General features: G+C 42.8%; 1 protein-coding gene across 1 annotated transcript in view; it reads right to left on the bottom strand.

Moving 5' to 3' along the window:
• Positions 1–1,377: 1,377 nt before the first annotated feature.
• Positions 1,378–12,793, bottom strand: part of Pik3r3 (phosphoinositide-3-kinase regulatory subunit 3) — a 55,401-nt gene continuing 43,985 nt past the window's right edge. The window contains exons 7-10 of the mRNA XM_048351216.1: positions 10,996–11,172; positions 9,290–9,364; positions 8,729–8,899; positions 1,378–5,027 (exon numbers count right to left, since the gene is read on the bottom strand). Coding sequence (XP_048207173.1) covers positions 4,829–5,027; positions 8,729–8,899; positions 9,290–9,364; positions 10,996–11,172 — 622 coding nt within the window. The 3' untranslated portion in view covers positions 1,378–4,828. The remainder of the gene's footprint in view (positions 5,028–8,728; positions 8,900–9,289; positions 9,365–10,995; positions 11,173–12,793) is intronic.

Raw genomic sequence — 12,793 nt, forward strand, 5'->3', positions numbered from 1 at the left:
GTGAAGGGGGACAAAAGAGGAGCAAGTATATGGGAATAAGTAGAAAATGGGGAGGTAAAGTGAGGACAGACAGGATGATAAGGCACATTTATCTCTAATTCCAGCAGTAAGGAGACAAGTTCAAGGCCAGCCTGAGCTATAAAGTAAGACCCTTACTTTAAAAAAAAAAAAAAAAAGTACAATGCTAGCTGAGCAATTTTGAGGCCCTGGGTTCAAACTCCAGTAATTAATAAGTAAAGGATAAAGAAGATTGCCAACCGTGTTTAATGCCAATGGTCATGATCCAGTTGATATGAAATGAGAAAAAGTCACAATTGGTCTGAGATTGCTGAGAAATTGAAGCGCAAAGAATCCAAAATACGTTTGGAAGAACTGGCTTTAGATGGAGAGAATGAGTGGGAAGGAGAGGAATTATGAGGATATTGGCAAGTTTCAGGGTCAACTATAACCATGGCTGGAAATTGTTAGTCCACCATGTACTTACTGTGTGAAATGAAGTTTGAAGTGCCTGTGGGCCCCACACATGTCTGGAAATGTCAAGCCAGCCTGTGTTGCTCAAGAAAGCAGGACAGAAGAAAGGAATTTTGTGTATCCCAAGCCCAGAAGTAGGAGCATCTTGATATTGAGTAACATCACCTATAGTCTTGTGGGTGCTTGAGTAGCTAATGTATAGTGGGGGGAGATATAGGCAACATTATTTAGAATAAGAGGCCATTTCCTTGCCTAGTGAAGTTTTTTTTGTTTTTTGTTTTTTGGTTTTTTTGGCCAGTCCTGGGCCTTGGACTCAGGGCCTGAGCACTGTCCCTGGCTTCTTCGTGTATCCGAGGCAGGCAATCTTGCCACTAGGCTATATCCCCAGCCCCCTAATGAAGTTTTTGTAAGTCAGTACAAGTAGGCAAAGTCTGAGATGTAAGAGCTACAATGTTAAGAAGGTTGTCTGCTGTTTATGTTCTCAACAATGTGCCTTGGAGAAATGTGGTAAGGGCCTGAAGCAACAGGTGAGACTGCAAGCCCATTTCCCTGCCTCCAGCATAGAAAATGGATACTCTTATTTCAAGGCAGAAAGAATGTCATGAGAACCAGTAAACTGCTGCTTAGGAAGTGACAAAGTGGAGAGAAAGTGGCTCTCAGAGTTTTCTCAACATCTGAGTTTCTCCTTGGGGTGGATAGGACTCATATCAGGTCTGTTAGGTTTTATCTCCCCTTCACGGGAGGCCAAGAGCTTCCAGTGTGGCTCCAGCTCATCAGCCCTAGGGCTGAGTGGTTTCCTGGTGTTCATTGGAGAGGTCCAAGAGATACAAAGCCCAGTCCCCTCTCCTTGCTTCCTCCCCACCCTGTCCAAAGCCCAGCCCTCCATACCATGAAGACAAAGGGGTTTTATTGCAATGTCTTTATTGCATTACTGGAGCGAGTTGGCCAGACTATCCCCACTTGGGGAAGGTAAAAAACAGAAAAGTGTCTCCCTTACCTTCCCTCCACCCTTCCCCACAACTGCACAGCAATGTCTGAACACATCTGGTGACAATAACAATTTGCAAAATTGGTCTAGGAACTACATTATGAATTGTCCCAACACAAGACGTACAGTTGACTTCCTTGTGAATCAGATTTTTACATAAACTACAGAATTTTTTTTGACTACATCAAAGACAACAGAATAGGTTTTTCACAAGTAACAACAGGGCACCAAAGTCACATGCTGGAATTTGTAAGGAAACAAGGTTGGTTGTAGCAAGTGGCTGGAGTTAAATTTAGCAAGGCTGAGCAGTTGGCAGCAGAAGGTGCACACGGGTCCCCCACAGGGCCCCTCTGGTTTCTAGGACGATGGAAACCTCGCAGTGACCCATTCTGGGTCTTAACTGTCAACAGGGCTCATCCTAGGAACCAGGAGTTGCCCAGATACATTTCTTAGCTCAAGAGAATGCATGGAGCAAGATGAGACCCAAGGAAGACACCACATTGGTTCTCAAAAACTTCCAGGTACATGAGGTCTAAAGTAAAGGAGGGGTCTCACCAAGGCTTGGAGAGGTATTAGGATTTCCTGTTTTGACCCAGATCAGTAATAAGAACATAGGATACCTAGCCATGCCTGTACCAAAGTCAAGGTTTGACATCTACAGCTGGGTGCAAATGGCATTGTGATGAGTGCTCCCCTTGGAAAAAATGGGCCTAGGATTTGTGTGTCTTCCAAGCTGCTTTCGTGTTCATCGCTGACTTATCTAGCCAGGAGAATCTGTCCCTCTAGTCAGATTTCTCTCTTGATCCTCTGCTTCTCTGAGAAACAGTTAAGACGTTAAGAGATAGTCCCAGAGCCCAAATTATGGGATAGAACACAGGGCTAGACTCACGAAGGAGACTTGGACCTCACAAACCATAAGGGAGCAAGCAGTATACTGCCCCTCCACACATACCAGATGCAGTGGTTAGTTGACTGCTGCCTATGTCACTTCCACTGATTCAGGATCAAGTAACTCATGTGGTAACTGAACAGAAAATACTCTCTATCAAATGATCTCTAATCTTAAGAGCCCACAGGCAAAAGGAAAGAAAAGGAATATAAAACAATAACATCCCTTCTCCACAAGCTAGCCCAAGTATAGGTTAGATGGTACTTGCTCTCCCTCTACACATTCCTCCTAGTCTGACACTTGTTAAACACTACAGGTGTGTATCATATTTCATCTTAGCTTAATTTTTTTTTAACTTTCGGGACTCAATAAAATTTTAGTACCAGATAGAAGGGATTCCTTGCATCCAACTGCTTCAACAGGTTCAACACCAGATAAAGCTACTTCTGTGTACCAGACAGTAATCAGACTAGCATAACTCAGTAAGACGTTTAGCAAGGCTTCGATCTAACAGCTTGGGGAAAGCCTGTGCTGGCGATCTTTAAGGGGCTTAAATCGCAAACACGGCAGGGGAAGGGGCTCATTTGTCTCTTCTCACCCAATTAAACCAGCATAAACAAAAGCCAAAGATGCCTTTCTCTTCCTATCCTCTTGGATAGGAAGTAACTTGGGAAGTTATGTTTTTTTTATTTTATTTAATCTATATCCATGTCTACATCGTGGTCCATTTTAGACACTGTCACTTAAGTAAGCCTTCAGGGAAAGTGCTGTTTTGCCTTCATCCCCCCAAACTAGTTTTCCTAGCTATAAACTTTATGAACCAAGACCCAGATACTGGCTGCTCCTCTAGCTCAGCTAGGATGCCTGACTGCACATCTCTGGGCTCAAACAGCTGAGTCACACTCGGCCTATTATAGTTCCGGGATTGGCTTGGAGGCAGCTGGACTATTTGTCAAATGAGTGTTGACTGATGGCTGTGGAGCATAATGAAGGCAGGAGTAGATGGCCTTCCCTCTACTCCATTTGCCTGGCTTCACTCAGCTGGAAGGTTTAAACTACATGGGGCAGAAGATTCCTGGCATAAAACCACAGCCACTGAAGCATGAAGGCAGGCTGCACATTGCTTTAATGGCAGGCTAAACAATAAAAAATAAATAAAAAGGCAGAGAAAAGCTTCCAGATGATTTCTATTAAGTCTAAACTCCAAGCCATCTTCTCTCCTTGCAAAAGCTTTAGAAACCATTGTGTGAAAAGCATGTTACAATGTGGTATGACCCTCACCCTGGACACCAGGGGCCCTGAGTCCAATTTCTTAGGCCTCTGACCACAATCTGATTCCCTCCTTAGCCACTTATGACTCCCTAAACCCTACCCAGCAAAAAAGGGGGGAGATGACAGCAAAGTAAACCATATATAATGTTTTTGCAGGGTCCTTTTAAACTTGGGGAAGCACATGTAACAATGTTGTTCTATCATTATTTGGTATATCAAGCCATCTAAAAGCACTGGATTGCACCTTTTCTTTTCTCATACAAACAAGTTACAAAAGTTTCAACAACAGATCATTCTTTAGGCTAAGGAAACACCACAAAAGCACCAACTTCATTGTATGATTCAAATCTCACTATCCCCACAAAAAGAATGCTATTCCTCATCTCTGAGAAACGGGCAGGGCAAAAAGAAATACATTGACCAATTTGTTTGCAAAAACTCACATTTCTAGTTTTCTTATTTTCCACTTTGGGTACAAAAATGTGTGTTCAGCTACTAATGTCACTTTCTTCCTCTTAGACTTTAGTGGAACAACAAACATCATTTTACTGGTTTCTGAACACAATGCTTCTTAAGAAGGAAGAGATATGCTGAAGCCTAAATTACATTGGTAAGCAAAGTGCCACCCATTGAAGGTTCTTTTGTACCCTCTTGGCTTAGATTCTTTAACTGAAACCTCAAGCCTCCCGATTATCCTTTGGTTGTCTTTTTTTTTCCTGTTACCCAAAAAACAAATCCCATTCTACCACAGAACAAAAACAAAGTGTTTACTTTTGGAGTGAAGATATTATAGGAGCAAAATAACTCCCAACAGACCGAAGCCCCTGTTACATTCTCAGAGCTGAAGACCAAAAGAGAACATGGACTCTTCAGAGGCTCCCATACTACGCCCCACCGCCTGCCTCCATCAGCCTAATGTGTTCTGCTGAGGGTGCCTGGCTAAACAAAAACAAAAACCCCAACAAAACAGACTTTCCAAAAACAACATCTGCTTACTTTATCAGTGCAGCAGTACAGCTGAGTCCCAGAGACCCCCCAGGCCCCTTATTTATTCCCCCATCCTGGCCGGCTAGGCCTCTCCACTTCACATTCACAGAATCACTTCTTGTGCAAAACAAGCAGTCTACGTAGAAAGAATGCCCTCATCATAGTCTAATAAAAACTGTAGAAAAAAATGCTGGAGAGCCACCTCTCTTCCCACTCCCTCTTTATCTGCAGAACGAAGGCATCTGTGCATGGACAGGGTAGGCAAGCCGGACATTGAGGGAGTCGTTGTGCTGAACCAGGGATGTCTGCTGGTAGTGGAGCACCAGCTCCTTCAGTGAGCCATACAGGTTGTAGGGCTCTGCAAAGCCATATCCTCGTGCTGTGCTGTAGATCACACAGTGTTTCACTTCCCCATCGGCACTGCAAAGATACACCACAGGAAAAATGCTAAGGCATATAACAACAGAGATTAGGGACAATTAAATGGGCATTAGTCTAGCCAGGCACTGGTGGCTCACAGCTCTAATCCTAGCTACTCAGGAGGCAGAGATCTGAGGATCATGGTTCAAAGACAGCCCGGGCAAAAAAGTCCATGAAACTCTTAGCTCCAATTAACCACCCCAAAACCGGATGTAAAGCAGTGTCTCCAAGTGGTAGAACTAGCCTTGAGCAAAAATAATCTCAGGGACAGCACCTAGGCCCTGAGTTGAAGGACTAACCAAAAAAAAAAAAAAAAAGCCATTACCCTAGATCAACTGTTATACAGAAATGTCTGTCGGTCAGACAAAGTTGTAAAACTATGGTGTCTTCTATCATCTTAGAGATTGGGCCACAGATATAAATACATAAAAGCAACCATGAACATAGACTTTTTTTTTTGCCAGTCCTGAGCTTGAACTCATGGCCTGGGTACTGTCTCTGAGCTGCTTTTGCTCAAAGCTAACACTCTACCAAACCACTTGAGCCACAGCGCCACTTCTGGCCTTTTCTGTTTATGTGGCAATGAGGAATCAAATCCAGGGCTTCATGCAAGCCAGGCAAGTACTCTACCACTAAGCCACATTCCCAAACCATAGACTTTATTTCTTAATTCTGAATTCCATTCATACACTTACATGAATGGGATTCTAAGGCCTCACAATGCAGCCTAGGCCCCCCCAAAATCAATTATTCTATTTCATGTGCATAAAACCAGTGGGAAATGAAGGAGACTGGGTCTTTGCTTCTCCTGGATAACTAGCCCTTGAGTTCCCCTGATTGTTTCCCTAGATGCTTTGCTTTCTACTAGGTGTAAGTGTCCTCATCTACTTTGCTTTCTATTAGGTGCAAGTGTCATCATCTGGTCTGCTTTGCTCCTCGTGTGGTTTTGGCTCCTGTAAGCTTTGTGCTGGCTGCATTTGGGGCTACTGGTCTTTGAGACAGGAGTCCGCCAGCAGTTCTCCCACTCTCCAGTAAAGACTCAAATTTGGCCTCTTAAGTGGCGGCTTCTCTGTTTCTCACAACTGAGTTTCCTTACAACACACACACACACACACACACACACACACACACACACACAGATCTATATTTATCCCTATGTCGTCATCTCCTTGAAGTATTGATTACTATAGCTTAAGTAAATTTTTGAATCAAAATTTGTTTTTATTTTTTTTCAAGACTGTTTTGGCTTTTATGGGTCCCTTCCATTTTCATATCAATCAATCAATCAAAGGAGCATCTTGTCAATATCTGCAAATACCCACCGGGGATATGATAAGATTATGCTGAATGAGTAGATCAACTTGCAAAGTATTGCCATCTTAAGTATTATTAATAAACAGGTTAAAATCTTCCACGATTTTTTATGGCATTTAGCTTTGGATTAGTCATTGCTGTGTATAGAAATATATCTTTGTGTCATGTTACTCTGCAGCCTTCATAAACCCATTTTTTATTTTTTACTTTTCAATCTTGATAGCTTTTGTTTCTTTTTCTTGCCTAATTTCCCTGGCTAGAACCTCCTGCATAATGATGAACACCAGAGGTCATTTGGAGTATAAATCTTGTCTCTCTTTCTGATTAAGGGAAAGGCATTCAGTCTTCCATTATTACATATGACACTAGCTGTGGGTTTTTCATTTATGCTTCTTATTAGGTAGCAGAAATTCTTTACTGTTCCAAGTTTCTTTTGTGTGTATTCTTTTTTCACATTACAGAGATTTGAATTCAGTACCGGGGTTTGGACTTGTTGGCAAATGCTCAATCACTTGAGCCACAGTCCCATTCTTTTCTGGTGGTTATTTTTCACTTTTTGTGTAGCCAGACTGGACCACATTTCTCCTGCTTATGCTCCCCTTGGTGCTGGGATGATAGGCATGACCCACTGTGCACAGCTCTTTATTGGTTGAGATGGGGGAAGTCTCATGGATATTTTTTGCTTGGGCTGACCTGGAACCACAGTCCTCCTCATCTCAGCCTTCCAAATAGCTAGGATTATAGGCATGAACCATAGTGATTAACTCCAAGACTCTTCTTTTTTTTTTTTTGGGGGGGGGGCCCAGTCCTGGGCCTTGGACTCAGGGCCTGAGCACTGTCCCAGGCTTCTTTTTGCTCAAGGCTAGCACTCTGCCACACTTGAACCACAGCGCCACAGCACCCCTTCTGGCCGTTTTCTATATATGTGGTGCTGGGGAATTGAACCCAGGGCTTCATGTATACGAGGCAAGCACTCTTGCCACTAGGCCATATCCCCAGCCCTCCAAGGCTACTCTTAAAAACAACTTATTCAGAACCTCCCTTCAGCAAATGTTCAAAGTAAAATGTGAGATCACTATAGGCAGGTAGTTCTATCTTTAGATGACAGCAATATGATTCATTTTTCAACTTTTCCCCCATTTTCTGACCAAAGACTCCATTTGTCCTTTAAAGGTCTAGTTCTAATGCCTGTTGCACAAAACCTCCCAACTCTCTTTTCCCCCATCAAAATAAACAGTTCTGGGGCTGGGGATTCCCCAGCACCACATATATAGAAAATGGCCAGAAGTGGCACTGTGGCTCAAGTGGCAGAGTGCTAGCCTTGAGCAAAAAGAAGCCAGGGACAGTGCTCAGGCCCTGAGTCCAAGGCCCAGGACTGGCAAAAACAAACAAACAAACAAACAACAACAACAACAACAAAAATGAACAATTCTGCACATGAACACAACCCGCTAACAATGCCTATTTAGCAGTGACTCTTGTTTATCTTAGATGTCTTAGGAAATAAAGCCTGGTGCAACTAAAAAAAAAAAATGTGGGTTTTGAAACCTAATAAACTTGGATTCAAACTCTGACTCCAAGACAAATAGACTACTGAAAGCAAGGTGATCTGATAAGGAACTGAGTGTTCTGCATATGCATGCCTTATATCTTCCCTCTACCTTGCCGTTTTCAAGGGCATAATCACGGGCATGTCTGCCATGTCAGTAGCATTATCATCATAACAATATTCATAAGTAACACTGACCTCACTTTATTTTTTATATGAGAAACTGGGCAAAGAATGTTTAAGTAATTTTCACAGTTGATAAGCAGTAAAGCCAAGATTTAAACCTAGTATATCTTTTTTTTTTTTTTGGGGGGGGGGGTGAGGGGAGTGTCAATAGTGTCAATTGCTGGTCCTGGGGCTTGAACTCAGTCTCACACATTTTTCTACCTGGGCTGGCTTCAAACCTCTATCCTCAGACCTCAACCTCCTGAGTAACTAGGATTACAGGTGTGAGCCACTGGTGCCCAGCTAGTATATCTTTTTTTTTTTTTTTTTTTTGGCCAGTCCTGGGCCTTGGACTCAGGGCCTGAGCACTGTCCCTGGCTTCTTCCCGCTCAAGGCTAGCACTCTGCCACTTGAGCCACAGCGCCGCTTCTGGCCGTTTTCTGTATATGTGGTGCTGGGGAATCGAACCTAGGGCCTCGTGTATATGAGGCAGGCACTCTTGCCACTAGGCTATATCCCCAGCCCCCAGCTAGTATATCTTAAAACTGCTTTCTTGTACAAATAGTAATGGTCTAAGTAAGCCACAGATCCTCACTGCTGTACTTTAATTTTATCAGGGACTAATTTTCTATTAATATATAAGCAAAAGGCCATGACCCTAGAGAAGACTTACACCACAGAACAAGCATAGCATCCTTTCTTGCTGCTCTCACGGATTAAGAATGCGCCATCAGGCTTCCCGTAAAGCAGGTCCTCTGCTTGTACTCGATTGATATCCTCAACAAACCAGGTCTTCTCATCATAATGTGGCAGGTTTTCATCTTCCTCATTGATATAATAGGTCCTAAAATTTAAAAATTTAAAACATTATTTTGATAGTTTACTTACATCTAAAAGCTAAAAATTAATGAAATCTTATTCCTTTTAACCATTAAAATTAGAACTAATTGCAAGTTTTTGTTTGTAAAACAACTTCAGGACCTACTATGTTACAAAAATCACAGAATTCATGTGTCTCACTGAATAAACTAGACTATGAATGTGTTAATAGTAATATACAGATTCATGTGGCTGAGCAGGTTTCTGAGCTCAAGTATCTATATTCTTAAGGCAATTCAAATAAACAGATGCAGAGTTCAAGATTCAATGCCTTCTAGTGACAATGAGAACCAAGTTTCAGCATGCATAAAGACAGAACAAAGCTCACTGACAGAAGGGCTTAGAGAGAACTTACTCATCAGCATCCTCATTTTTTATTCCCAGCCAAGTATTCAGGCGCTTCTGTCTTACTCCTTTGTGATTGAGCCACCTGCCAAGAGGGAAGACACCATATCAGAATCTAAGCAAACTGCCTGAACAAAGTAAATATATATGTCCAGACTAAACTTTTTTTTTTTTTTTTGCCAGTCCTGGGGCTTGAACTCTGGGCCTGGGCACTGTCCCTGAGCTCTTCAGCTCAAGGCTAGCGCTCTACCACTTGAACCACAGCACCACTTTTGGTTTTTTGGTGGTTAATTGTAGGTAAGAGTCTCACAGACTTTCTCAAACTGGTAGAGTGCTAGCATTGAGCAGAAAAGCTCAGGGACAGTGCCCAGGACCTTGAGTTCAAGCACCACGAACAAAAACAAAAGAAAACCAAAGAGTTGAATTTCACTGCTCAAATTATCTCAAGTATCTGCTCTAGATTATTTCTTTTATCTAAATAAAGAATTTTTTTTCCAGTGATGGGTTTTTAAATTCAAGGCCTCACATTTGCTAAGTACACAGCCAAGTCACACCTCCCTCCGAGTCCTGATTTTTTTCTTATTATCTTTGAGATTGGGGTCATGTTCTATCTGGGCACACATGTGCCATGCCATCCATAAGTCTTCCTGGTATCTAGGATGACAGGCATTTACTATCAAGCTCAGCAGATCATTGGAGAAGAGGTGTCATGAACTTTTCTCTACATGATCTGAGTTGGCCTCAAACTGCAATACCAACAACAACCTAAGCCTCCCAAGTAGCCAGAATTATAGGTATGTGGCCCTGGTGTCTAACTTAGAATTTTATTTCCTAAGTATAAAAATAATTAAGGGCTGGGAATGTAGCTTAGCGGTAGAGTGCTTGCCCTGGGTTCAATTCCTCAGCATGACATAAACAGAAAAGGCCAGAAGTGGCACTGTGGCTCAAGAGTTAGAGTGTTAGCCTTGAGCAAAAAGAAGCCAGGGACAGTGCTCAGGCCCTGAGTCCAAGCCCCAGGACTGGCAAAAAAAAAAAATCATTTAATATGTATACTTTATACTATTATATTGTTGTTATTAAGGTCTTGTAAGCTTCAAGTGTTAGTACCTTTAAGGGATAATTCCTATTTCTGTGGTTCTTCTTAGTAACCAAATATTCCAATTTTTGCATTTTAGGCAAACACGAATCTGTATTTTTTATGAGGCAAGCACTCTACCACTAGGTCATATGCCCAGGCCCCTCTGTATTTCTTTTTTTTTTTTTTTTTTGGCCAGTCCTGGGCCTTGAACTCAGGGCTTGAGCACTGTCCCTGGCTTCTTTTTGCTCAAGGCTAGCACTCTGCCACTTGAGCCACAGCGCCACTTCTGGCCGTTTTCTGTATATGTGGTGCTGGGGAATCAAACCCAGGGCCTCATGTATACGAGGCAAGCACTCTTGCCACTAGGCCATATCCCCAGCCCTCTGTATTTCTTAATATGTATCACTTTGCTCTTTCTACAGCCTCCCTCTGACATTTCCCAGGAATTTATTTGTATGACAGAGAGGCCTACATTTTTGTTTGCCCCATGCTGGGACCTCCTACTATTGATAGAGCTAATTCCTACAGTCTCTTTGGCCAGCACTCAGTTACTAATCTATTCCACCTGCAATATCTCTAGCTCCAGTAGTAGCTTGATGGCATTGTTTCAAACCCCAACACACTCCCAGACTCCTTACACAAGATGCTGATCTCGGATCTTGCGCAGCTGGATCAGGTCAGGTTTGATACTGTTCATTTTTTTATCTATTTCCCGGTTGTCCAAAGCTTGTTTCTTCAAATCCTGTTCCAGACGCATTTTGCTATCATGAATCTCACCAAGACGTGATTTCAATTTGTCAAAATTCATCATAATTCTGTAAAAATGATTGATAAGGTTAAGGCTAAAATATTTTTTTAAAAAGTAGAAGGGGGGGGGGGCTGGGGATATGGCCTAGTGGCAAGAGAGCTTGCCTCGTATACATGAGGCCCTGGGTTCAATTCCCCAGCACCACATATACAGAAAACGGCCAGAAGTGGCGCTGTGGCTCAAGTGGCAGAGTGCTAGCCTTGAGCAAAAGGAAGCCAGGGACAGTGCTCAGGCCCTGAGTCCAAGGCCCAGGGCTGGCCAAAAAACAAACAAACAAACAAAAAGTAGAAGGGGGGCTGGGGATATGGCCTAGTGGCAAGAGTGCTTGCCTTGTATACATGAGGCCCTGGGTTCGATTCCCCAGCACCACATATACAGAAAACGGCCAGAAGTGGCGCTGTGGCTCAAGTGGCATAGTGCTAGCCTTGAGCAAAAAGAAGCCAGGGACAGTGCTCAGGCCCTGAGTTTAAGGCCCAGGACTGGCCAAAAAAAAAAAAAAAAAAGTAGAAGGATGCTAAAGTATGAATGTATTCTGAGTATCTTGTTCTTTTGAGGTAGGGTCTTACTATGTGGTATAGACATTGAACTCCTGGGCTCAAGCAATCCTCCTGATTCAGCCTTCTGAGGAAATGAGGACAAACCACTGTACCTGCCTTGGGTTCTAATATCATAACAGGGATAGACATACTCCTACTCTGATTCCATTCCTATTCTGATAACAGTACCCAGATGTTCCCTATAGGTTGAGTTTTCTGCCTCCATCACAAATCCAGAGGTATACACCCAGCCTAGACTGGCCAATAAGAGTATTCTATTTCATCTCCTTCTTACCATCAGGATATAGTGACTGGTTCAGTAATGAGAATAAGACCCCAAATCACCCAGTAAGGCACAATTCTATGGCCTTTGCTAGAACTATTATTAAAAAAAAATCTCTCTTTCCACTGGGGTTGCATGAATATGAGATTCTGGGATTGCTAGAAATGATGATGTGACCTCACACATAAACCTGCTTTGGGATAAGGCTAGCTCAAAGAAAAACTGACCCCAAAAGCAAAGTGAGAAAGAATCCCATTGGCCTTTTGGTTCTAATTCCAGCCATGAGTGAACAAGTACAACTATATACGGCTTTTTTGTTCCAGGTCTGTCTATGTGTCTATTTGTCTCTCTGCTTTTTGACTTTTTTTTTTTTTTTTTTGGCCAGTCCTGAGCCTCAGAACCTGAGCACTGTCCTGGGCCTCTTTTTGCTAAAAGCTAGCGCTCTACACTTGAGCCACAGCGCCACTTCTGGCCTTTTCTATATATGTCATGCTGAGGAATCGAACCCAGGGCTTCATGTGTAGAGGCAAGCACTCTACACTAGGCCATATTCCCAGCCCAGCTTTTTTACTTTTTTGAGACGGGGTCTTCCTTGCTATGTAGCCATCCTGGCCTTGAACTTTCAACCTTCCTGCCTTGCTATGTAGCCATGCTGGCCTTGAACTTCAGTCTTCTTGCCTTGGACATAGGCCTGGGATTGCAGGTATGCCCTACCCCATGTTACTCTAAACACCGTACATATTTTAGTATCTATCTATCTATCTATCTATCTATCATCATCATCTACATATTCATGCCTTCCAAATCCC

This window comes from Perognathus longimembris, chromosome 7 (assembly GCF_023159225.1).
Source record: "Perognathus longimembris pacificus isolate PPM17 chromosome 7, ASM2315922v1, whole genome shotgun sequence".
In the NCBI taxonomy this organism is placed as follows: domain Eukaryota; kingdom Metazoa; phylum Chordata; class Mammalia; order Rodentia; family Heteromyidae; genus Perognathus; species Perognathus longimembris.